This window comes from Culex pipiens, chromosome 1, assembly GCF_016801865.2.
Source record: "Culex pipiens pallens isolate TS chromosome 1, TS_CPP_V2, whole genome shotgun sequence".
NCBI classification, from domain to species: domain Eukaryota; kingdom Metazoa; phylum Arthropoda; class Insecta; order Diptera; family Culicidae; genus Culex; species Culex pipiens.
The window spans coordinates 47,519,826-47,547,343 of record NC_068937.1 but is presented as its reverse complement, the minus strand read 5'-3'; the positions used below and the strand labels follow the sequence as shown (position 1 = coordinate 47,547,343).

General features: G+C 36.0%; 1 protein-coding gene across 4 annotated transcripts; it reads left to right on the top strand.

Annotated features, from left to right (window-relative positions):
* Positions 1 to 502: 502 nt before the first annotated feature.
* Positions 503 to 27,315, top strand: LOC120426588 (transcription factor GAGA-like). 4 transcript variants are annotated; one of them, XM_039591377.2, is made up of 7 exons: positions 504 to 691; positions 6,673 to 7,781; positions 7,842 to 7,964; positions 8,026 to 8,130; positions 8,205 to 8,255; positions 12,454 to 12,673; positions 16,006 to 16,235. In XM_039591377.2, exons 2-7 carry the CDS (start codon positions 6,695 to 6,697, stop codon positions 16,067 to 16,069), a joined length of 1,650 nt encoding a protein of 549 aa, XP_039447311.1. In that variant the 5' UTR covers positions 504 to 691; positions 6,673 to 6,694; the 3' UTR covers positions 16,070 to 16,235. The 4 variants fall into 4 exon arrangements, with proteins under 4 accessions (XP_039447309.1, XP_039447311.1, XP_039447310.1 ...); XM_039591375.2 differs by lacking the exons at positions 12,454 to 12,673; positions 16,006 to 16,235 and adding an exon at positions 22,393 to 22,904 and having other exon boundaries at positions 503 to 691; XM_039591376.2 differs by lacking the exons at positions 12,454 to 12,673; positions 16,006 to 16,235 and adding an exon at positions 26,587 to 27,315.
* Positions 27,316 to 27,518: the final 203 nt, after the last annotated feature.

The following is a 27,518-nucleotide window of genomic DNA, read 5'->3' as shown; positions in this document are numbered from 1 at the left end:
GAGACCAAAACGGTCCAAATCGGTTCAGCCAGTCCGGAGATAATCTTGTGCATATTTTTCGGTGCACGGACTTACAGACATACACGCGCACAGACATTTGATTCTGAGTCGATAGGTATACGTGAAGGTGGGTCTACGAGGTCGGATAAAGAAGTTCATTTTTCGGGTGATTTTATAGCCTTTCCTCATTGAGGTGAGGAAGGCAACAAGAAAATTAAATCGTATTCGTTCGTTTGTTTTAAAAATGTGCACGAAGAATGAATGCAAATACACGCGTAAAATGAACTTTTTTGAGAACAGCTTAATATTCAAGTGCTCTAAAATCTGCAGATTTTAGAACGCAACGCAACGATAAGCTCATTTCTCTGTATACACACTAGCAGAACTCGGCCGAGTGCACTCTCACTTGCTCTCATTATTCATTTTCCTCTCGCGTGCGCTCTCACCCACAGCCGAGCTGAGGCCGACGCCATTTTGGAGTGCCGCAGCCAGCGCGCTCATTTCACTCGCATCACTCGTCCTCGATGGGTGACGCTGTTTGACAGCTCCGTCGCTTTTGGCTGGCAAAGGAAGGAAAATTACCTTCCCACAAATTCCGCGCGGAAAAACAGTGCAAAAGTGAACAAATTTGGAACAAAAATATCGCCAAAGTGAGCAGAACGGTGCGCTGAGCCGATTGTGACATTTTTCGGTAAGTTTTTCGCGTTGTTTGCGGTGAAAAAGTGCGTTTTAAAATTTACCAACTTGGCGCTTGTGAGGGAAAAAAAAGTCCACTCCCGTCACTCTCTTCCTCCCCGTCTCTCGCGGGCATCGTTGGCTCTCACTCGCGCAACCGGGCCGAGTGGCCGTGAGTGGAAGCGAGAAAGAGTGATGATGGTTCCGTCCGCGACGACGACGTGTTCACGACTAAGTTTGAAAAAGTGTGCCCCCTCTCGTGAGTGGAGTCCATCTTGGAATTTTTCGGTGAAGATCGAACAAATCGAGCCAAACATTTCATTAGGGCACAAAACCAAAACGTAAACATTCGGGATTATTCCACTATTCCATTCATTAGTACACTCCCTACATGCCCTCCAAGAATCAGATTGATAACAAACAATTTCCTATTGAAAAAATCAAAAACACAAAAGGGCCCATAACAATGTTCACTCCGAACCAGAAAAAAAGTTCAATTGTGCCCTTTTATTTTTCGTTAGTTTTTCGTAGTTGAGGAACTTTCTATGATATAAAGTGAACTTTTCATACATTCTTAACACTAATTCACTTCAAAACAACGTTTGGTTTACGTTTCACCAAGGATTTCTGCAGAAAAAAACTTCGTCGAAACACAATATTTAATACGGTCCCGCGGATGCTGTTCAGTGCACTTTTGAAGAATTTTTATGTTTCACATGCCTTATTCTCACCATTCGATCACAAAACATCACTAATTAACATAATGTTCCCTGAATTCCTCATTATTTCTAACTGAACAAAAGGTCCCATAAACATCATTCAAAACAACAATCCGGTGACAGCGCTTTAGTGCCCTTTTAGTTCTCTTCGAAATTGCATTTAGAAAGGGCCCATTATGAACAGCAGTTGGAAAGCTAAAAGGGCCTAATAACGAGATTTTTTAAAATTATGAGTTTTATTGTGAAAATCAACATAAATTAAGAAGCAGTAAAGCAGAGTTGAGGATAATGATGTGTTTTATCGAATCATCAGTAAAAATACCATCAGTCAAGCTTATTTTTTAAATAGGAATTGAAACAAGTTGTCCATTCTTTGCAAGCGATTTACTCGAATCGCGGTTTTTGCTTTTGTGCCCTAATGAAATGTTTGGCTCGAAATAATTTTTTTGGTGTTGATGAGGAAAGAGTGCTTGAGTGAGGAAGAGAAACACATTCATGGAATGAAGTGGAGCGACTTTTGTTGATAAAAGCGGTTGAGTTTGAGCTGAAAGAGTGGCTTGTTTATCTGGCGCCTGGCTTGGGTTGTAAATATTTTGAGTCATTTTGGGATTTGTGCACGGATTTGAAATTTCCTTGAACATTCGAAGATGCATTTTGTTGAATACTTCCTTATATTTAACTGACGTTTCGGGAAGAAAAATTACTTTTTCAAAAGGTCGTATGTTCATAAGAAACCATTGGCGCATTGGTTGTAGGAATTATCAAAAGTCAAAGAATGTAATTATGCCGTGGACATAACCGGAATGACGTTGAAAAAAAAAAAAAACGAGAGAAAATAAATTTGATTTAATCATTTGCCAATCGCATGTTTGTTCTAAAGTTGTATGCAATCTAGGTACTTGAAGTTCACATCTGTGTTTGGGAAGAGCGGTTTCAGTAAAAATATAATGCATTTTATTACAAATGTTCACGATAGTCGGCAGACTTGGTACAATGGTTAAGCTGTCCACTTCGTAAGCGAAGTATCATGGGTTCGATTCCATCTGCTTCAGCCTTTCATCGGATGGGGAAGTAAAACTTCGGTCCCGGCCTTGGTTGTTGTTAGGCCGTTAAGACATTCTAAGTGTAGGAGTCGTCTCCACGCTAAAAGTACAAACTACAACACGCCAAACCAAGCCTGCCCAGGTGGAATCGCTAGCGGCTGTTGGACTCGCAATCCAAAGGTCGTCAGTTTGAACACTGGAGTGGAAGGTTCCTTGGAGTAAAAATAGGTTTGGATGGGTGCTCTCCCCATTCAAGCCTTCGGACTCCTAGGTTCAGAAACTTGCAATAGAGACCACAAAAGACCTGGGGGTCGTTAAAGTGGATAGTTTGTTTTGTACGATAGGAGAGCTTGTACCTGCGTCAAACGCGTTCCGATCTGTAATCTCTTTGGCCAGTTGTCGCACTTACATCAATTTTCAGAGTGTGTCAAGCTAGCACGACGAGTTTGAAACTTCTTTCATATGAAGAGCGACAACAATGCACGGATTTTTTTTTTTTTTTATTGAATATCTCAGGGCTGACATCGAATTTAAAGAATCTGTAAAGGTCAAAAAGTGAGGTACTGTGAGCTGCACAAAATGGAGTTCTAAACTCAATTTCGCGCGAAATGCACGACAGCGACGATTTCTCAAAACTAGAGGTGGGCAAAAAAAGAGCGAACCGCTCAAAGAGCCGGTTCACTGAAAAGAGCGAACGAACCGTGGCTCACAAAAAAAGAACCGCGGTTCTTTTTTAAACTCCGCTCTTTAGAAAGAACTGTTTCAATATGGCATATTTTTTGTTATAAATATAATTTATTGAATTTCCAAAAAATGTAGTATTAAATTTGTTTTTGGGAATTGAAATTGCAATTTCAAAAATTGCAATGCTTATTAAAATTAATCTCAAAGGTAAACGATTTTCTAAACAAAATGAAATAAACTTTTCAGTGTGCAAATGATTGTTCATTAAAGTAAAAAACTTTCAAATTTTAATGAAAATAGAAGTCTTATCCACTTTAAACAATTAAAAAGCATATTGGGATCGATCAAAAACATTTTGATTTTTGGTGAAATTCCTTTGCAAAAGTTTTTTTTTCGGTTTAAGGCCGATGCAAGTAGTAAAAAAAGGGGAGGGGAAAAAAATAAAAAAAATTAAATAACAAGCCATAGTCTTCACATTTAAATGAAAAACGTTACTTAATCCACCGGAAGGTGGTTGCTGCCTTCCTCCTAAAAGCCTTGCAACCACACACTACGAAAGCTTTGGCTAACGTTTACTTAGTAAAGACACTATACATCTGAGTGCTGCCATCTAGGTATGATAAATTTAATGAACCATTTGAAAGCACTGCAGTGTTTGTGTGCGTGCACTGAGCGTAAAGTTCCGACAGCTATCCGCCGGAGCTTTCAAATTATGTAAATAATGACCCTTTTTAGTATCAACCAAAACAGTTTTTCGAACATATCTTTTAAAGTACTGCACCAAGCCGGATGAAATTTAAAAAAGACTTAAAGAACCTGAAGGCAAATCCAAAAACATAGATCCGGACAAAATCGGTCGAGCCAGTTCCGAGAAAAGTGAGTGAGAAAAAAAATTCTACGTCCATCCACACGCACAGACATTTGCTCAGAATTTGATTCTGAGTCGATATGTATACGTAAAGGTATATCTGGGAGGCTTATTTAAAAAGTTCAATTTTTGAGTGATTTTATAGCCTTGCCTCAGTAAGGTGAGGAAGGCAAAAAGGGTTTTAAAATGCATTTTACACTAGTTCAGTTGTTTTGCAATCATTAGTTTTCAAAAAAATCTAAGATCTGACAAAAACAAAAATTGTATCGAAAAAAAAGGTTTTGCATCGAAAATTTTCAAAAAAATCTTTAGATTTTTTAATAAACCCAAACATGCTAAAAATGATTTTAAACGCAGAAGAATGTATTTTAATTTGATTTCAGCTGGTTGCACTTGAATTTTCATTGAAATTTTGAAGTTTATTGTAAACATATTTTTTTTTGCCCCCTGATTTTACGGCCAATTTTGAAGGGGGGGGGGGGGGGCGGGGACAAAAACTTTTAAAAATATTTGTACCAGCCTAAAAAAAGTTCATCAATACTTCGATATTTTAAAAACTGATGATTGCAAAACAACTGGGGATGTGTAAAATGCATTTTCAAACTCTTTTTTCATTAAAATGTCTTACTTTTTTTTCTGACTTTGGCCAGAGTTGAGGGACATAAACTTCAAATATATTTGGTATGGCCAAATTTATAAAAGTCCTATGTGAAATAACTTATAAAATCACAAGATTCTTGAAAACCCCCTATTGATTCAAATTTTGAAAAAAGAGCGAAAGAGCCGTTCAAAAGAGCGGTTCTTTTTAAAGAGCGAACGAAAATGAGCGGCTCCTAAAAAAGAGCGGTTTTGCCCACCTCTACTCAAAACCATTCAAAACTCTTGCAAAAGTCATTTACTTTACCCGCCGTAAAAATCACATTGAAACAATACTTTATGATGATGATTACAGTCCAGACTCGATTCACTTCGGATAATCGAATCACGAAAAAAAAAAAGTTTTTTGTTGTCTTATTTTTGATCATCGGGCTTAGTGCATCTCCAGCAAATTTGCTCTCAGTTCTTCGGGATTTCACTTTGCTACCCGCTCTTCTGCTGGTTTGCTACCGTGGCAAATGGAATGATGCACGGAAAATTGAATCATGCACGGAAAAAAAACATTTTTTTAATTTTTTTATGTAAAAAACTGAAAAAATTTAAAAAAAAATTAAAAAGAATTTAAAAAAAATAAAAAAAAATAAAATAAATCAAAAAAAAAAACAACAAACTTCAAAAAAAAAATCAAAAAAATAAAAAAAAATCAAAATGTAAAAAAATAAAAATTAAAAAAAATAAAAGAGTAAAAAATAGAAAAAAAGTACAATAAATAAAAAAATTCAAAAGAAAAATTAAAAAATCTAAAATTAATTTTTATTTTTTTTAAAAAAAGCTTTTAAATTTTTGAATTTTTCATAATTTTTGAAGTTTTGAACTTTTAAATTTTTGAATTTTTGTACTTGTTTACTGTGACTGTTAAACAAACAACTGCATAGCAATGCACATCAGACCAGCAAGTATTCTAAAGGAACCGCAGACAAACAAACAAACTCGCACTTTTTCGTGTTTGACAGTTTGCCAAACTCGCAAACAAACAAAGCAGGCAAACTGTCTAAAAGTGCGAGATTGTTTGCGGTAGTATAATGGTTCCTTAAGTTGATTGTAGATGACGACCGTAAAGGAGCTATTACACTTCCGAAAACGAACAAACAAACTCGCACTTTTTGACAGTTTGCCGGGAGTTGTTTGTACAAATGTCAGCCTGCATAAATTTTGACTTGTTTGCGGCAGTGTAATGGCTCCTTAAGTTACGTACTTTCCTAAGTAACTTATCTATTTTACTTTACTTTACTTAGATCACTAACGTCAGTGCTTAGATATTCTTTGCTTCTCAAGCCTTTCTGGTAAACTAACATTCGATAGAGGAACTTGTACAGAGGTGTAGTAAACTTTGAACAAAAAACTAGACGTGCCAGAAATACTCGCGTCTGCATGTGAAGCTAAACTTGACAACTTGTCGACGAAGCGTCCAAATCAATCGCCCATGATTTTTTTGTAGTTTTTTCGATGCGTTTTACTCGATGAAATAATCGGATTAGGGGAACAGCATCTAACTCGATCGTGTCTCTAATGTTTCCATATCAGAAATTTGACTTTCAATTATAACTCATAAAAGCGTTTTCAAATAACATCGATTGCTCAATAGGAAGTGAGACAGCAAGTTTCTATCAACAATTTTACAAAATAAGTTGTTTAAATAGTAAAAATCAGCAAATAGGATGGAGTTAGCAGCGAGTGCTTAACCTGCCAAACATACGAGAACTACCCCTACGAAGATAAATGTAATGTCAGTTTCAAAAGTAAATCTTATACCCTTGTTTAATAAGAAATCCAAAACGATTTATTTTCTAACATCTGAACGGTAGATCCGATCAAAGTCAAATTTGTTCCAGAAGCTCGGTTATGGTCTGGACTATGATATAGAGAATAAATTTATGATGAAACGGCCATGGAAAAAAATATATATCTGCCTTAAAGAAAATTAATACAACAGCTGTAATTTTTGAACCCAGCTGTCAACAGAAGGCTTGCTCAAATGATCATCTGCATCCCTAATCAACAGTGTCTTCCTTATTTTTTTTCACAGCGCCTCCCAGCCCAGCCCAACCATGGCGGCTCAGCAGTTTTCGCTGCGTTGGAACAACTACACCAACTACATTACCGGGGCGTTCGACTCACTGCGCTACGAGGAAGACCTGGTGGACGTGACGCTATGCTGCGAAGGTCGCAAGATTCGCGCCCACAAGATTCTGCTGTCGGCTTGCAGCGCTTACTTCAAGGAGATATTCAAGGAGAACCCGTGCCAACATCCGGTGATAATATTTAAAAATGTTAAATATTCCGACCTGATGTCGATCGTGGAGTTTATGTACCAGGGCGAGGTCAGCGTCGTCCAGGAATCGCTGCCGTCGTTCCTGCACACGGCGGAACTGCTTTCGATCCGGGGGCTAACGGATAACAGTGGCGACACGCGCCAGCAGCAGCCCCAGCAGGCAACGTCCTCGTTGGCCCAGCAAATCATCCAAACGCAGAACCAGAGTCTGCTGGACAAGGCCACAATCACGACGGCGGAGTCGGTTTATCTCACGCTGCCATCGAACTCGACGATCGTGCACCAGCCGGCCAAGCTGCTGCAGGCCCAGATCGCGACGGCACCGCAAATTCTAAACAAGACCATCATCAAAACGGCCCCCACTGAAATGCCCACCCTGACGACCGCCTCCGGAGCCACCATTACGGTGCCAATCTCACAGCCCCAGCAACAGCAGCAGACCATCGCCAAGATCCAGGTTCAAGCCCCACAACAGACTGCCACCATCCAGCAGCAGCAACAGCAGACCCAAGTGGTTCAGACCCAGCAACACGTCCAACAACAGCAGCAGCAGCAGCAGCAACAACAACAGCAGACCCAGCAAGCCACAACCCTGCAGGAAGTGGTCGAAAGTGTCGTCTCGCAACCGAAGAAGAAAAAGATCAAGGTCCAGCAAATCATCCACACCTCGACGCCGAACCAGAGCGTGGTGGGCACGAGTGGCGCCGGAACTACGACCACCGTCGTAACCACCCAGGTTGCCCAGTCCGGACAAACGAGCGCAGCCGACACGGAAATCTTCGAAACTCCCACGGAAACGTACCACATCAGCACCTCGAAGGCCGACGAAGAGCAGCGGGCGGCACAGGAAGCGCAGGAACAAGGTGAGACTAACGACGGTTGATAGAATTAATTTTCGCTAACTTTGGCTTTCGTTTTCACAGTGGAATCGTACGCAGAAGCGGCCCAGGCAACGGGCGGCTCGATGAAGATGGAAATCCCGGAGTACATCGACTGCAGCGAGGCAATGACCACGTCGAACGCCAACAACACCACCTACATTCAAGGTTTGAACAGGGTTTAAACTGTGTTGACGCAGCTTGAAACGACCCTTTTATTGTTTTGCAGAGGAAAGCTACGAGCTGGTCGCGGAAAACATGGACGACAAGGACGTGGACGAGGAGGACATGAACCAGGACGGCATCGAGATGGAATCGTCGGACATGGATATGAGTGAGTGGCGTGGCGGCTGACCAACTTGAAGATCAGGGGGGTAATTTACTAATGACATTTTTTTTCTGTTGCAGATCGCATTTTCCAGGGAGCATCGGACGAAGCGAAGGCCAGTTTGTTACAAGGTAAGTCCCCACCATTTCAGGTGTCTCCCGTAAAAGAGAAGGAACAATTCCAAATAGTTCTGAATTTGCCATGCCCAGATATATAGATAAATCTGTATTTCTCAGATTTTTGGATCCCAAAAATCAGATATATGTGATTTTTGGGATCCAAAAATCATACATATTTTTTTTAAAACGATTATATTTAAAAACTTTCAACAATGTATTGTTAAATTTTGCTTTAATATGTTTAAAAAGCTTAAATCTGCCATTAAAATGTTTAAAAATGTCTTCTATAGAGGAGAAAAGCAACTCGCGACAAAATTTTGAGGCTAGGAATTTTGACAGGTATGATTTTCATAAAGTATTCGCCTCCTTTTCTCTCCCACAGAAAACTTGGGAACGAGGTAGCTGTCAAACTAGGCCAAAATGTTAAAGTCACTCACAAAATGAACTTTAAGTGATTCGAGTTCATTTCTGACGTCACGATTTTCTCCTCTATTGCTTCGAATTCGACATGATACAGATAAAATACAGATCTATAATCTGGCAACGTTGGTTCTGGTATAGACATAACCGAGATGGCGTGGGACCACGTATTTTTTTTTAAATGTCCAAATATCTTCGGCACCCAATCCTACTGAGTTGTCATTTATTCGATTCAAATGATTCAATGAATCGAGCAACGATCTTGTAGTCTGTGTATGTTTGACGAATAAATAAATTAGTACTCATAACTGCAAATCAACATGGATTGCAAACGGGTGTAGCCAGGGCCTCGCCTCGAAACGTCATACAGGAACAAAAGCGGCGAACCGAAGATTCGCGTGACGTTTTGGAATTTTGACAGTTTGGAACGCATGAATTACCCCATTATCGGTTTCCCGCACGGGTGAAATGGAAATTGTTGCACAAGGCTGAAGTTGGAAATTTTGCAACTTATTTTAATTTATGCTAAATTTCAAAATTTAAACAACAATCTAAAGCAAACCGGGTTGGAAACTAAAGATAAACTAAAGGCACAATGATTTGTTGCGTAATCTTGCTTAGAATCACGATGAAAGCGGTTTAAATCCAAAAAAATCATATATTTTTTTCTGTTCCAGAAATTTAACGAAATTTTATTCATTATGTATGACTTCAAAATTAGTACAGAACGGTTATAGAAAATTTTACAAATAATGATATTTTTTGGTTCGTCCACAAACAATCTCATGTTGGTAAACAAACGACGCCATATTGCCAATGTTGTTCGGTAGCTTATATCAGGCCATCGCCGGGGCCCTGGGTGTAGCTCAAAATTATGATTTTTCGAACGAATCTGCACAAAAATCAGTATCCTGAGCAGGGATTGCGACAAATTGAATTTGACATTCTGCTTTTGTTCGTTCACACGTGAAAAAATGAACGCAACGCAAAGTCACTCACACGGTCATTTGACACTTACCAGAAATTCATTTGCGCATAGTACGTTCGTGTGACATTCAAATGATTGTTTTACCGCACGACCAAGAAAGATGGGCTCTTGAGTGCCGACATCGGTTTCGTTCGTTTCATCTTCGTGTGCGTTCACTGACGGTCGCATCGGAATGACGATCATGCCCAAGGTATGATGATTGAATAAGGTAAGGTGGGTTTTCCAGCTGTCGAAATAATAAGTTTGAGAGCGTTCTTTTATCACGTAACGCAGTTGGGGGAGGGGGGGGGGGGGGGATCGGAGGTCATTTTACGTCAGGGTGGCCACTCATGTCGGGAATAAGGGAAAGTCGGGAATTCGCCAAAATCCGCCAAAAGTCGAAAAAACGGGAATTTATGATTTTTTGTCAATAAGTCGGGAATTCTAAGCATACCTGTTTGATTTTTTTTTAACTCTTGAATAATTTTGTAATATTTTGTACAATTTTTAATTTGAATGGAAAAGCTGTTTGAGACATTCAAAATCTTAATGAACATTGGATGCCTTTGACACAGATTTTCAAAAATATATATATTTAAAATATCAAAATTAAAAAGGGAACTTGGCAAAAACATGTTTTCAAACTTTATTTATTTTTTTTACTTTTTTATTTTTAAGTCTGGAAAAATTCGGGAATTTTAAAATGGGATTTGAGTGGTCACCATGTTTCACGCCCAATCCAGATTTTTAAGCGAAGATGGCGTTCGAATTATGAACGCCCGAAATGTCAAAGTCATGCAGTGGTATCAACATTACGAAAAAAGTGTGCCATGGCATGACAGCCACATTTTTTTTCTAATGTTGGTGCTACTGAGCGATTCTGACATTTCGGACGTTCACAATTCGAACGCCATCTTCGCTTAAAAACTTCGATAGATTTTTTTTATTTGTATGGAAATTTTGTTACAAGGGGGTCTAAAAATATTTTTGCGTTACGTAAAAAAAGCACGAAAAGCTTATTTTTGTAAATGGTCAAAATTTCTGAAAATCTCCATATAAAATCCTGGTTTCGTGGTAATTATTTTGACAGCTCCGCCTTACCTTATCTTATCTTACAACTTTGGATCATGCCAAAAGCTTTGTGTGAGCCAGGATTTTAAAAAGGATCGATTACTGACAGAAATTAATGCTCAAAAACCGATTCAAATGTTTGCACATTGGGGTTATGTATGGCAATTTTTTTCTTAGAATTTTCAGCGTTCTAAATAACTTTTGAGCAAAAAGTCTAAGTTTAAACTTACATGTTAACACAATGAATTTGTTTGTTTTTGTTTTTAATAATTATTTGTTTTCTAAATCTTTTTTCTCGCGTTAACTTTTACAAGAAAACAAATCTAACCGCGAGCCACTTGAATGTTTACTCAATCGTTGTTGTGTGAGATTCTTATGTAAAATTTTATGACATATACCTTTGTCGAAGACCGCAAAACGATCCGAGTTAACCCTGACGAGTTATTTGCCTAAGAAATCAAATCAGGGTGTATCCCTGAGGTCGATTTTTTTATTGTCGCCCTAGTGTTCATTCATTCATTTTTTAAACATTTATGTGAGTCATAAAAGATTCATTGTTAGGCAAGGATTTTCACCAAATAAACCGTCAAACAGCTTTGACTACGATCCGAAACAATGTGGTTGATTTGAATTTATGAAATTGAACAGAGGAGGTCTCTAAACTTGATTAAATTTTGCTTGACGTCGATGTTTTAGTGTAGCGAGTTTATTTCTGACTTCTCATCAAGAAAGGACCCACTGAGAATTTTGGCTCGAGACTCGAATCGATTCAGGCAAAATTCTCAGTGGGGATAGTCCCGATCCATCCAGTCCAGTCCACTTACACTTGCTCGGGTTATTCGAATTTCGCTACTTCGAATGTCCACTAATTCGAGTACTCGCTATTTCCGACCGTTTTCGAATTAAGAACCACTCAAACGACATAACCAGTTGTAAAACGGGTTCAATTAGCGAATCTACTTTGAATTTGATTTATATTTTGTAGAATAACAAGAATTTACTATTTATTGTAATTCAGGGTTACGTAATCCAGCATTGCATCCGCCAGTGTAGTTTTGTAATTTAGCATTACTTATTTGTAATTGAGAATTACTCATTTGTAATCTATGATTACATAGTCTTGAATAAGCTGCTTTTTCACAGATAAATTCACTCAAAATAATTCCAACATGACTTTTTTTATATTTCCAATATTTATGAATGTTATTAGTTATTAACGAAAGTGTAATGCACATGCATATTCAACTTTTCAAGCGCCTCAAAACAGTAGTGTTGTATAATCAAACAGTGAATGTGACAATTCTGTCTGCAGTGCGCAGTAGAGAGAAAAATATATACTAAAAACGTGTCCGATCCGGGAACTGGCTTAGGTACGTAAAAACGCTGGTTTAATTTTGTTTTTTTTTTATCTTTTGATTTGACATCCATCTTCTGAAGACTTTTGTTTCTGTTAAGTTTCTCAGCATGAGTTCCTAACCCATTACCCGGATCATTCACCTGTTTTTTTTTCTATTTTTATTTGGTTATTTTTGCTTTTTTTTAATTTTTTTGGGTTCAAAAGTGCAGATCCTGCAGCGGAAACGAGTTTAAAGCTAGAAAAGAGAGATAAATTTAGATTAAAGCTTAAATTTTCACTAGTTTGTGTTGTGTTTGTCAAATTTTACTTTCTTCTTAAAATTACTCCAAAAATGAGAAGCTCTTGGCGCTAACTTTTGATCTCTCTCTCTCTTTCTGCCCCCTCTCTCCTTCCAGACGCTGAGCTCCGTTTCCGCTGCAGTATCTGCTGGAAGGGCTTCAAGCATCCGATGTCGCTAACGCTGCACAAGGATCTGCACTCGGGCAAGACCAAGTGTCCGGTCTGTCTGCGGTCGTTCTCGCGCTCCTACGACATGCGCATCCACCTGAGCAAGATCCACAAAATTACGCTCAAGCTGGACGCGAAGCTCAACATTAAGAACATCAGCGGGCTAAAGTAAGAGGGTTTCGTGTTCGTGCTCGTGTCTGTTTTGTGTCTTTCTCTCTCTCTCTGTTTTGTGAATTTTTTCTACCTTTGATAAAATTTATAGAAAATTTAGGCAAATAAATTGTGTACATCGGACAAAAAATAGTTACAGTATTTATGAATGTTAACTTTGTATTCAACGTTTTGGAATGCCCGTTGAACATTGCTTGAAAAAAAAATCTAAATTTTACACAGAAAGAATTTGAAGATTGTTTTTTTCTATTTTTATTTTCCAATAACATTCATTTAACGATGTCTAGTCTTTGTAACTAACTTCTGAATTTCTGTCAATGCCAAGCTTGCTAACCAAAATTTATCGAGAGCCATTACATTATCGTTACCTTCATCGTTACATTACGATAGTCCAATATAGAGAACTAATGAAACAAAAACAAACAATCTCTTCTCAAACTTTAAAAATCAGGGCATTCTCCGCCAACACAGTGAATGCCCATTTGCGTAAAACTTTGTCCTAACGGGTAATTTTGGTCCGAGGTTCATTTTTCGATATCTTGACGGAGGGGCGGTACGACCCCTTTCATTTTTGAACATTCGAAGAGATGATTTGGAAAATTGGTGGCAAGGGGACTTTCAAGAAAATTGGATGCCCGATTTGAAGGAGTACTCAAAATTCCGAAGAGGCGTATTTTTCATCAAACCTAAAAAAATACAAACACAGTTTTACAACCTCTGCCATTTCTCGATACTCAACAGGGTCAGAAGAGTCGTTTTTTTTTATTTAAAACAAAAAAAAATCATTTTAAATTTAGTGATTTTTGTAATTTTTGCATTGTTTTTTTAGGGAGTTTTTTTTTTGTAAAAAAGTAAAATTTTCACAAAACTTTGTTTTTTTTAAGTTGAGTTCTTAAAAAAACAATATATTTTAATAATTTGCAATATTTTTTCACTGTAGTAGAGTTTTTGATGTAAAATTCTAAAATTTTCACACCTACCGATTTTTTCTAAAATGTTCAAATGTTCATATTAAGCCAAATGGGTATCAAACGAAGTGAAATTTTGTATGAATTGCACAGTAGTATTCTTTGTAAAATACAAAAAAAAAAACACAAAAAACGTATTTCTTTAAAAAATTAAAATTTTAACAAAGATACGGTATTTTATAAATATGCTATAATTAAATAATAAAAAATAGTGTTTTCGAAAAAATACGGTAATTTGTGTAAAATGTACTTGATAAAAAAAAGCTCTAGAAAAGTGAAAATGCATACAAAACTTCGCTTCATTTGATACCCTTAGTGCAAACTATAACAAGTTGAGTACTATAGAAAAAAAATATGGTATTTAAAAAAACATTGAAGTTTTATCATGTTATTTTGGTTAAATTAAGTCCTTTTCTATACATATACAATTGACACGTCTTTTTCGAATGTTTGAAAATACAAGGGATCTTACCACCCTTCCGCCAACAGGTATTCGTGATCAGAAACTAAAATTACCCAGGACAAAGTTTCACGCAAATCGAAGATAGGTTGGGGCAACTTTTCTAATCTGTATAAGGGGCCATCCACAATTCACGTGAACACATTTTTATTACACGAATACGAAACGTCAAACGAAAGCAAATTTAGCATGAATTTTCACAAAACTAGTGTATTGATAATTTTGACCTGAATTAAGAAAACAAATTTTGATTTGGTTATTTGAAGTGAATTATTTGCAAATGTTTATAAATAGATTACTGTCCACCACCATGTATATCCAAGGGGTTCCAGCATCGGTCAGTGATTCGTAATTACCTGGAGTTTTCAAAATTAATTCAGGAAAGCCGCAACTTCTAAGAGTTTCCAGCACTGTACCAGAATGGTTAACTATCCGGAAACAATTGGTTTTTAAGCAACAAATTGTGTGATCCCATAATTCAGTCTAGTAATACAGTTCGAAAAATCATACCTGATAATGAAGCAAAACATCTAGAAGAAAATTTTAATATTATGCATTTAGAAAACAATGAAATAGGTTCAGCTTTTTTTAAGGCTCAGCGGTCGACTAATAGTCGGTCATTTTCGTTTTAGAAAAAAAAATTCAACATTGATTAAGAATTTATCTATACAGGCCTGAAAATACTAATTAAAAATACATTATGGTAGCTAGACAGCAATCTCAAGAAACTTCAAATAATTTTTATTAATTTTGTGTAATTCCAAGTAATTCAGAGAATTTAAAAGTAATCCGTGACATATTAGCAGTAATCTTGGTAATTCCAGTTAGACTGGTCAGTAATCCTTGATGTTGGAAAGGGTGTAAGCACAGAGTAAATCAGCTGCCCTAGTAGCAACCTGCGCTAACTAACATTCCCGTCCCTTAAAATCGAGATCTACAAACTGACATGGCGGGCGCCGTTGGTGGCCAATGACTGTTACCTATTCGCAACTGATCTTGTTCTGGAAATCATGGTGTTTTATCTTTTCAGCACATTCATACATGCTGTTGATAAGGGAAATACCACTTGATAGTCGAAGCCTATGATCAGTAGTGCTGAAAGGATATTACGGTTCTGTTCAGCAACGGAGAAGGACAACCATGGGTGGTCTCTCATGCTCATGCTCAGTAATCCTTGATGTTGGAAACCCTTTGCAAATAAAAAATAACCGGATTCCACACAAAAAAAAATTACATCAGATAAGGCCGATGCAAATATTTAAAAAAGTTTTTGTCCCTCGGCCCTGGCAAAAAAATAAAAAAATTAAATAATAAGCCATAATCTTCACATTTAAATGAAAAAAGTGTTTTAAAATGCATTTTACACTAGTTCAGTTGTTTTGCAATCATTAGTTTTCAAAAAATCTAAGATCTGACAAAAACAAAAATTGTATCGAAAAAAAAGATTTTGCATCGAAAATTTTCAAAAAATCTTAAGATTTTATAATAAACCCAAACATGCTAAAAATGATTTTAAACGCAGGAGAATGTATTTTAATTTGATTTCAGCTGGTTGCACTTGAATTTTCATTGAAATTTTGAAGTTCATTGTAAAAATATTTTTTTTGCCCCCTGATTTTTCGGGCCAATTTTGAAGGAGGGGGGGGGGTGACAAAAACTAACCAGGGGGGGGGGTGACAAAAAGTACCAGCCTAATCAAATTTTGGGCTAACCGAATCGCAAGTTTTTTTCACACGTGTTTGGTCGTTGAGCTTAAATGCGACTTTAAATCCAAATTTCTGAGCTAAGATAGTAAATCGATAACGATAACGATAATATTTTTGCCAAACGATAACATTATCGCTTAGCAAGCTTGGCTAACACAACTCAACAACTGGCATGGTTTCCCCCTTTCTGTACAGTATGGACGCCCTTCAAGCTGGATATCTCATTCATTCAGAGCCCAAAACGCGTGGAAAACACTAAACAAAACGGAGAGGGAGAGAGAACAATAGCGCGAACAACGTAACACAGGCGATTCTCCGGCAAAATGATGGAGAATTCTAGAAAAGTGCGCTTCCTAGAAGCAAAAGAAGATAAAAAAAAACAAATTTGTAGGCTAGGTGAAATGTTCAACATTTTCAACTATTGTTTTAAGAGACGACCTTTGTAGGCTGGCAATACAAAGAAGAAGAAGAAGCAGAAGTGGGGCGATCAGACTGATGAACACCGACAAGCGCAACACTGTTTAGACAACTACTATTTATTGTTAGGTGCCGAAAAGTTGAATATTATGTTGAAATATAGGTTATTTTTTGTGAAAGAAAATAAATACATTTCTACAACAAACAGCGTTTTTAAAAACAAATCAAACATCTAAACCATAAAAATCAGATTTATTTCACGAGACATTCCCCTGTGTAGTGCAAAACAATAAAAGTCTAACTCACTTTGTTACTTTCAGTTTCATGTTTCTTTGCTCAAACACTTCGCCGTAAAAAATAAAACTCCAACCAAAATAAAATTGAATTAAAAACTTTGCCCCGTTGCACGGAGAAGTGACTCGGAAATAAATCCGATTTGGATGCTCCCCCTTTTGTGACCTTAATCGAAACAAAAAAAAAATGTCAAAAGTCCCAATTTTGCGCAAACAAATTTTTACTCAAATTTTCCTTCTCTTTTTCCCCTTTTTTCTCTCTATTTCGCAGAAGTGTTTGAGCAAAAAATGAAACCGAAGAAGTACAAGTGCAAAGACTGCGACAAGAGCTTCGCCGCCTGGAAGTCGCTCACGATGCACAACCACATCCACAAGGGCCTGACCAAGTGTCCGATCTGCGGCGCGGTGCTGTCCCGGACGGCGAACCTCAAGCGGCACATGAAGCTGAAGCACGAGGTCAAGCCGGACATGGCGTAAATAGCATAAGGACCGCGAGAAGGAGGAGCTAAAAGGCCGGAAAAGGCCCGACTCTTGTGTATATGTGTTTGTGGAATTTTTACTTATAAGGGAGTATATTATACTTGATAATATTAGAGAGAGAAACCCCCGAGAAATACACACTGCATTGTGAAGAAAATATTGGTTTGACGTTTTACATTTTTGTGCCCGGATATCAAACATCCCGTTTGTATCAGTTGTCAAGAGTAAAGGAAATGCGTTGATGTTCCACTTTTTTAAGTGGATAAGGGAGACTTTCCACGGTATCTTCAGAAAAGTTTCGTTCGTTGTTGGACGGATTTTAGAGAGTAAGTCTAGGATACGCCCTAGGCAAGCGTTACGACCTTTGGTGGGTTTATGGGGTAAGATTTAATTCACTATAAAGCAATCAAATGCTGCTGCTGACACAATTTTCGTGTGATAATACATATTGCAATATATATTTTTGAATATAAATAAATAATAAGTTGAATTTTGGAGGGACTTGTTGCACGGCGTGGTTGGAACAAAATATTATAAGATTAGATACCGAAGCCTTTAATATCCGAAGATTCGGTTATCCAAAGGTTTCTTCTTCGGATAATCGAATCACAAACAAATTTGTTTATTTCGTGTTTTTTTGTCCTGCAACCCCATTTTAGTCAAATATGAATGGTTTATTGACAATGCATCTATAAGAAATTCAATGGTTTATAAAAAATGCATTTTTTCAATATTTATCACCGCCATTTTGGCCGCGCTGTGTAAAAAGTGACAGTTCGTCAAATTAAACAAATTCATTTATCATTTCTATTGGACTTTATTTTAAAAACGTTACTTAATCCACCCTTAGGTGGTTGGTGCCTTCCTCTCATTCAAAGGGTAATGCTATCCAAAATAGACAAGCTCGTGGGAAGGTCTTTAAATTACCTATCCAAAGATAGGTCGCATGATATATTTGGAATACGTTTTCATCTAAGAACTAGCCTCCAAAAACTGTATAAATAACTCTTAAGTGCTTATAACTTTTGATAAGGTTGTCAGATCTTCAATGTTTTGGACGCGTTGGAAAGGTCTTTTGATTACCTGTTCAACGACGGGTTGCATGATAGATCCGGACAACGTTTTCATCGTGATATCTGAGATCCGGCTTCCAAAAAGTGCATAAACAACACTTAATTGCTAATAACTTTTGATAGGGTTGTCAGATCTTCAATGTATTGGTCGCGTTGGAAAGGTCTTTTAAATACCTTTCTAAAAATGTATAACATGCTGGGGTTTCTTACAAAAACCACCCTTTTTACAATCTTCCGGACTTTAGTCAAAATCGTTTTTTTAGCATAACTTTTGAAGTACTTTACCAAACTTCATAATTTTCAATAGGGACTTATGGGACCCCAAGACGAATCGAATGAGACCAAAACGGTCCAAATCGGTTAAGCCAGTGCTGAGATAATCGAGTGCATATTTTTTGGTGCACAGACCCACATCCCTACACACACACACACACACAGACATTTGCTCAGAATTCGATTCTGAGTCGATAGGTATACATGAAGGTGGGTCTAGGAGGTCTAATTGAGAAGTTCAGTTTTCGAGTGATTTTATAGCCTTTCCTCAGTAAGGTGAGGAAGGCAAAAATTGCAGGCCAAGGGCGAATGATGCTGATGTTCCCATTTCAGTTGACGCTTAGGCGAGGAACATCCTGGAAGGAGCGTCACTGACTACGTTCGTAGTCCTGTTAGATCATTTTTGATCAAGACAGTATAGCTCTGGTTCCTTGCAAGTGTCCTATTTTCTTACCTCCACGTTGGCTTGGTTTTCATGATGACCTAGCTGGTGGCCTGTGGAAACGGATCGTAAACCTTTGACCACCGCGGGTCAGAGTCGAGACGGCTAAAAGAAAGGGGCGCGACAATGTGGGAAAGGGAAGTATTTGTGATTCGCAGTATGTTGAGTCAACTGCTGTGGATGTACCTGAAACATCGCACAACGGGGTTTCTCTTCTCTTCATTTTCAGCAACCATCTATCTTCTGTTTATTTTGTTTCACTGATTTCCTAACGTGGCTTCTGTTTACTATCCTCTATTTGATTTCGATTTTAATCATTTGATTCTCTTATTTCTCAACGCTTTTCCACTCTTTTTTACCAATTTATGCTGCTGCAACAAACTGTCTGTTTTCCCTTAATTTGGCAGCGATGTCAATTTTGTTTATCTTTATTTATCTATTTGAATAATTTTTCATCTGCCCTATAAATTGCACTTAATACAATCTAAGCTTGTTTGTTACCTCTATTTATTAACTATTGTAAATTTCTTTATCTACTTCATAAATTACTATCTTGATTCTTCAAATAGTATATTTCTTTCACTTTCCATTGTTTTCAATCTTTACCCTTTTCTTCAAACAAATGAGGTTCGAGCCCTTGTTCAATTTTGGGAATGATCAAAGAATTAACACAAATATTACTATTGTATTTTTGGTAAACTTTTATAACATGCTTAGGACCAAAAATTGTAACAAAACACCGCGACAAAAGAAATAGCAACAGATAAACAGACTCAACAATAGGGAAGATTTCAGGAGAAAACAATACACAGTAAATAACAATAAGTTTTTGAATTCAAACTAAAATAAAACAGTTTTTGCTTTAATGAAAGTTGTTAGGCACACTATAAATGGTTAGGCGCTTATACTTACATCAAACCCTACGTAATGTACCACCCCCGGCCGAGTTAAAATGCGTAACCGGAAAAGAAGGTGTGCATGCCTGGCACGAACACTCAAAGCGTGTTCTAGCGTGCTGCTCGTACTGACTCAGAGCAAGGGTGAGATGTAGGTGTAAGGGCAGTGCGTGTTCGTCGGGAACCTGGTGCATAAGATCGGTCAAGGCCCGTTCTTACACTGAAAATTGCGAATTGCGAATAATTTTCCATACAAATTTGGCAGCTGGCCATACAAAAATGACGTATGAAAATTCAAAAATCTGTATCTTTTTAAGGAATTTTTTGATCGATTTGGTGTCTTCGGCAAAGTTGTAGGTATGGATATGGAATACACTGAAAAAAATGATGCACGGTAAAAAAAATTTGATGATTTTTTATTTAACTTTTGGTCACTAAAACTTGATTTGCAAAAAAAAAACACTATTTTTAATTTTTTTTATTTTTTGGTATGTTTTAGAGGATATCAAATGCCAATTTTTCAGAAATTTCCAAGTTGTGCAAAAAATCTTTGTGCAAGTTATAAATTTTTGAATCAATACTGATTTTTTCAAAAAATCGAAAAATTGGTCGCAAAAAGGCGTAATATTGAATGTTTGGCCCTTTTGAAATGTTAGTCTTGGTTTAAAAATTTTGAAAATATTTTTCTCGAAAAGATAGGAAAATTTCACGACTGTTTCATATTTAAACAATGAAAATCGGACCATTAGTTGCTGAAATATCGACATTGGAAAATGGTGTGTTGCTTGGGTAGGACTTAGAAAACATCAATTTTCCTGTTTTTAAACCTTTGCATGGCAATATCTCAGCAATTACGGGTCGTATCAACAAAATTCAAAAATGCAAAATATAGAGAATTTTCTCAGCTTTTCAACAATATTTTTTTTCAAAAGTGGGCAAACATGTGCACTAATTTAAAAAAATGAAAAACTGTGACTATTTTCAAAAAAGTCACCTAAAAATGGATTTAACTTGAAAACGGTGCAATTTATAAAAAATTTCACTAGAGTAATTTTTGATTGCAAATTTGATTTTACATCGAAAAATGAAGTTGAAAAATTTTTGGGACCAATTTTTCGATTTTTTGAAAAAATCAGTATTGATTCAAAAATGTATAACTTGCACAAAGATTTTTTGCACAACTTGGAAATTTCTGAAAAATTGGCATTTGATATCCTCTAAAACAAATCAAAAAATTAAAAAAATAAAAATAGTGTTTTTTTGCAAATCAAGTTTTAGTGACCAAAAGCTAAATAAAAAATCACCAAAATTTGTTTTACCGTGCATCATTTTTTCAGTGTAGTCCATATCCATACCTACAACTTTGCCGAAGACACCAAATCGATCAAAAAATTCCTTCAAAGATACAGATTTTTGAATTTTCATACATCATTTTTGTATGGCCAGCTGCCAAATTTGTATGTAAAATTATATGGACAAACTAATGATGCAAAATGGCTTCTTTGGGCATACCGAAGGCACCAAAAAAGTTTTAGTCGGATTGAAAAATATTAAAATTTAAGAAAAAAGACCGATTTCGTAGAGAATTGCTCAATACGGGTCTAATTATTTTGGCCAAGGAACCTCTAGAAAAATGTTGAGTCCGATCGGCCCCCTTTTTTGGTTTAGGCTCTTTTTAAACGGAATTGCTGATAAATGAAATTTACTACTATATTGTTTTAAGACACAACATATTCAACAACCCCTTAAACTTTTAACATCAATCCCTTCTCTACTAACCCCGAGTAGGCCGCGGGTAATCGGCTCCCCTCCCACTAACATTTACACACAAGATCCTCTGTAATTATTAAGTCAAATGTAATTACAAAAGCCGACTCGGTCCTAACCAGGTCCAAGTACCAAAAAGGACCTAATAAAAATAATTTTATGAAAAAAAACCCTTAAACTGGACCAGACCGTGTTAAATAAACTTCTTACAAAAATATTGTATAACCTGATTTAAATGTTTGTTGAGGCATTAACATGATATTTTCATGCAAATTCTTTGGGTTTGATGATTTTATGTAATTTGAACAGATTGATTGGATGTTTTTAACAAAACTGTTGTTTTTTTAGAAAGTTTTTTTTTATTTTTTCAATTAATTTGTTCCGTCATTCAAACACTTTGGGCACCCCTGCTCTAAATTGTCCAGTAAATTTGCTCAATTAATTAGGCCGTTGCAAATATTTTTCAAAGATTATGTCTTCCTCCTCCAAAATTGTCCAAATTTTGTTAAATGAATCTTCACAACCCTCAGACCCCATCAAATTGCTCAACTTTACGACTGAAAAAAAAAAACAATGAAGAGGATATGTTCCGTCAGCAGGGGTGACATTGGTTCTGGAGGGGTGAGATTGGGTCATACAAATTTACAGAAATTTTTTATTCGATGAATCGTCAAAGATATGATTTTTTCCGAAACCACGCCCCTTTCCTTTGGAGTAGTAGAGTTCACGTGCGAGAAAGAGCAAACAAAGGAAGTACTAGATTATTACTTTTCTTTTATTTTGTAGTTTTGGAATTCTTTTCTTTTATTCGCTATTCGCTCAGAGCGTCTTTCGAAAACTAAATTTAGAGACAAAATAAAAAAAAAGAAATTAAACAAAAGTAATAACGAGTGCCTTTCTCTGTCTTCTCTTTCTCTCTCACTCTCACTCTCTTTCTCTAGACATTGTAAGCTCGAACAAGTGGTCTCAGTGCCAGATCTGTAAGCTGGTCATAACGTCGGTCAATCTTTGGCGGCACATGCGAACCCAGCACACGAACCAAGAACCGAAACGGTGCAACCGGTGCAACAAAAAGTTCAAAAACAAGTACAGTCTGCGCGAGCACGTCCGGATGGCCCACGAAAACAAAACTTCTCCGACGGCGTCCACGTCCCAACCCCAGACTTCACAGTCGTTGCCTCAAGCGCCTACTTTGTCGACGACGACCGCGATTCGAGACTCGTTGGTGGCCGCCATGGGACCGGTGCTGGACGAAAGTGGGGCAGACCACTCCTCCGGGGATGTTGAGGGGTCGGCGGCCGGATTGGCGGTCCTTTCGGCGGCCCAACTGGCGGCCGCTGCCACCATGAAGCTGTTTTGATTTTCACTCGTGCAGAGAGGGGGAGGAAGAATGATGGGATCGTCGTCCCAGCAGTGGGGGATGAAGTAGGACCGTTGCGTCATTTGTGGATAGTACAAAGTGGGTTTATGAGAGATACTGAGCAAAATCTTTAAAAAAGTACACTCAGTTGCAAATAAACTATAATCAGTAAATTGACTGAATTTTCAACTGTCGAATAGTTCCGAATTTATTCATATTTCTAATTATTTGCGATTAGTTTAATGTTTAATCCTTATCAGGTAAAAATGTTTTTTATTTGATTTTTAGATTGGTGGCATCAATTTTTAACCATTTTGCCACACAAAATATCTAAACAATATTCAACTACAGTACCTTTTATAGTGAAGACTTCCATCATTGTCATGATTTTTTGTTCAAAGATAAAAATTTTGCGTCACTTTCAATATTTTGACAAAATTCTTTCAACAAGTTGTTTAGAATAGTGCCCTACACATGCTGATTCCTTTTGGTAACGATTATCCCATTCCTTGTAAAGTTATGGAAATCATAATTAATCAATGATGGCCAACTAGGACGTCAGCGACTGTGCCACAAAATAATATACATTTTGAAGCACAATTGATTTAGATCAAAAATTCTTTCAGTGGCTTCAAGAAGATAACAACCGGCACGCTGATTCCTTTTGGTGCTGAAATTCGTTAAATTGAATTTAATACAGAATATTTTATAGTGATGATCAATTTTCTTCGAAAATGATCAACGGCTTCACCTTAAAGGGGCACCCGCAAAAAAATTTCACTTGAATTTTGAATAACAGAAATTCTCATAACATACAGTTAGAGCCTCAACTTTTGAAGAAGTTCCTGTAGAATTATTTCACGAAGCTAACAAAACCTAAACCAATCTGATTGATCTAATAGTTTCATCAAAAAATTAAAAAAAAAATCGATTCAGTAAGTGAAATTGACCATTTGTATGGGATTCCAACTTCTTTTGTCCTTCAGAGCATTGTGTCTCCGAAATAATAGCAGTGCAAGAGATCATTTCAAGTAATCCCTTATTCACCGGTACTTCCTCCCAATGTGGTCAAAAAGTCAATACAAATTGAAAACGAAGTTCCAGATTAGTTCGGTCATGTCGGCATCATTGCCAAAGCATTGCAGCTGTTGAGCCAGGATTGTTTGGAAATAATATACGCATAACTTCAGTGAGTATGGCAGACTACTGCTAGCGGTCAGCAAAATTCAAATAATAATAAAAAATCAAGAAATTTACGAAGTTTTAGAAATAAGAAATTCAAGAAATAAAAACAAATTTAAGAAATTCTGGAAATTCTATAAAATTTTATAAATTAAGTAAATCAAAATTTCAGAAATTTATGAAATTTAAGAAATTTTTGAAATTTAAAGTGTTCAATAACTCAAGAAATGCGAGGAATTTCAGAAACTAAAAAATCTACACATCTAGAAAAAAAATCTAGAAAATTGAAAAATAAAGAAAAATCAAATAAATCAAGAAATTTAAGACAATTTTTAAAAAAATCAGGCAATTAGAAAAACGAGCAATTTAAAAAAATGAAAAAATTCATTAAGAAATTAAAAAAAAATCAAGATATTCAAAAATATATTTTTTTATTTAAGAAATTCTATAAACCCATTATTTTGTTCAAAAAATTTAAACAATTCTAGAATTTAAAAAAAAACAGGAAATCATGAAGTTCGAGAAATTTTAGAAGTAAAAAAAAAAAAATCAAGAAATTCTAGAAATTTGAAAAAATCAACAAATTCGAGAAATTAAAAAAAGGAAGTGCAAGAAAATCTTTTTTTTTAAGAAATTCGAAAAAATTGAATATTTTCAAAAATTCGTAAAACTCGAATATTAAAAAAAATTGAGAAAACTTCAAAAAATTAAGAAATTTTAAAAATTAAGGTAATTTAAAAATGAAAAAATAAAAAAATCTTACATTTAGGAAATTTCTAAAAATTTTAGATATTAAAAAAATAAATAAGAAATGAGAAATGCAAGAAAATTAAATTGTTATAAGAAATGCGCGAAATTCTAAAAAATTAAGAATCTCAAAACATTCACAAAATGCAAAAAATCGAGAAATTTAAGAAATTCAAGAAATTCTGGGAATTTGAGAAATTAAAACTTTCATAAAATGCAAGAAATTTGAGGAAATAAAAACAATCGAGAAATTCGCGAAATTTAAGAAATTATAAAATCGCGAAAATCTAAGCATTCTAAAAATTCTTTAAAATTCAAAAAGAAAACAAAATACAGAAAATCGAAAAAAAATAAATTCAAGAAATTTAAAAAATGACTAAATTTATAAAATTCTAAAAAATCGAAGAATTATAGAATTTCTAAAAAGTCTACAAATTAAAAAATATAAAAAACTGTAAGAAACTTTTTTTGAGGAGATTCGAGATTAATTAATTTACTCGCAGGTAACTTAGTTTTTCCTCATAGTTGAGTACCTCGTGAGTGAGTTTCCGAACTCTGTTCGAGAAGTTAAAGAAATTTAGATTAATCCCATGACCCATGACAATTTATGTTTTGAAAATTTACTCTAGAAGTTTAAGATAATCAAAAAAAAAAAAAATCAAGAAATTTTAGTAGTTTGAAAAATTCTAGAAAATCGAGAAATTTGAGAAATTCAAGAAATTAAAGAAAAAAAAATTCAAGAAATTCTAGAATTAAAAAAAAGGAAATGTAAGAAAATTTAATTTTTGTTAGAAATGCAAGAAATTTGAGAAATTCAAGGTATTCCAAAAATCAAGAAATTTCAAAATTCAAGTTCCAGAAATATTTTTTTTTTAATTTCTATAAAATTTATAAATTTAAGAAATTTTAGAAAACTTCAGAAATTTCAGAAACTTTTAGAAATTTGAGCACTTTTCTATTATTTTTTTTTCAAATTAAAACAAACATAAAAATAAAAATTATTGAAGCTGTAAAAACTTTAAAATTTTTGAAAAATCTGGAAAAAAAATTAATTTGAGAAACAAGACGTTTGAACAATTCAAGAAATTTAGAAATTCTATAAATTCATGATAAAAATTCTAGAAATTTAAGAAACAAGAAATTTAAACAGTTCAAAAAATTTAAGGAATAAAAAACTAAGAAATTAAAAATAGGAAATTCATAAAACTTCAACAAATCTAGAAATTAGAGAAATTCAAAAATTTCAAGAAATTCGAGAAGTTTAACAAATTATAAAAAAATCGAGATATTCAAGAACTTAACAAATTCAAGAAATTCGAAAAATTCAATAAATTCAGCAACCATATTGCTCATCGTATTCATACAGTTCCTCCAATGTCCTTTCAGTGGAACCTCACGGGGGAAACCGACAATATCCGGGTTGTGGCTAGTCTACTAAATATGTTCATTAATAATCTTCTGGTAGGGGCCCATAAATAGTACACCATTTAAACTAAACACGACATGAAAAAATTGTCCTCGTGGTTTATGGATGGACCCTTTGCAACTGAGTGTATTTTAAATTAAAGTTCTGTTAAAGAAATTCGAAAAGCTCTTCTAGTCGTCATTGTACAATGTTAAATTAATTTACTTACTGCTTGTGAATTAAGTTACGATTTAAAATTAGGATTTTTCAATAATTTCCATCATTTTAGGCATGTAAGCTACAAATGAAATGTAGTTTTATGATTTAAGGTGTAAAATAAAACATTCACAAATTGTTAACGAAACTCTTTTCATTCAAGCTTCTCTACAAAAAGTTGAATCAAAAATCTAAAAAGCCACAATTCTTTCTCTCTCTTGGCAGGTTCCGGCAGCGAGTCCAAACAGTTCCACACCTGCTCCGAGTGCCACCGGCAGTTCTGCTCGATGAACGCGATGAAGCGCCACAAGCTGGCCAAGCACGGCGACAACAAGGTCTCGTACAGCTGTGCCATGTGCAACGCCATCTTCAAGACCAAGTGGTCGCTGTCGACGCACAAGAGCAAGTACCACCGGGACAAGGTGATGGTGCTGCCGGTCAAGGCCGAACCGGAAGTGGTGGTCGCGGCCCAGCAGCAGCAAATTTCCCAACCGGTGGCCACTTCGACGCCGGTAGCCATAACGGTGCGCAAGCTGGGCGGTCAAGCCACGGCGACCGTGCTGGCCCGGAAGAGCAGCGCCGGCACGAGCGTTATTCCATGAAGGCAGGCCAAGCCGGCCGCGGCAGTTGTGACGGCGGCTGAGCTGAGGAAGCCCAAAGGAAGGGGGGGTGACGCTTCGAAAAAGTAGAGCCCGCAGCATGAGGAGCTATTGTAAATATTTGGCTTTTTTTTAGACTAGTTAAAAATAGAAGCAGCGGTCTCAACGTACCCACTAGGGCGGTACAAATAAGTGTTTTTTCATAGATTGGTAAATTTCAATTGTAGTGTCAAGTGTTGTGTCATAAATGCAATGCGAAGAAAACAAATTATTGTAATAATAAATTGTATCATTAGTAAGCTCATTAATTGTAGTGAACATTGTTTTTGATCAATAAAGATTAAAGAGAAACAGATGGCTTGAATTTTATTTCGTTGTATACTTGAAACAAATCCAAAACAGCTCGTAACTCTGAAATGTCTGAAAAAGTGTCCACGTGGTTTGTGAATGGTCGCTAACAAGATTTTTAAATTGAAAAAAAAATTCTAGGCCAAATTAAGAATTCATCAAATTCGACTAAAAACTAAAAAACGTTACTTGATCCACCTTAAAGCGGTA

Bases quoted from the DNA above. Each gene is read 5' to 3' on its own strand.
- LOC120426588 (XM_039591375.2), top strand. From the start codon at position 6,695: ATGGCGGCTCAGCAGTTTTCGCTGCGTTGGAACAACTACACCAACTAC. The intron at 8,131-8,204 runs GTGAGTGGCGTG...TTTCTGTTGCAG, and splicing joins ATCGTCGGACATGGATATGA to ATCGCATTTTCCAGGGAGCA. The intron at 8,256-22,392 runs GTAAGTCCCCAC...CTCTTTCTCTAG, and splicing joins GAAGGCCAGTTTGTTACAAG to ACATTGTAAGCTCGAACAAG.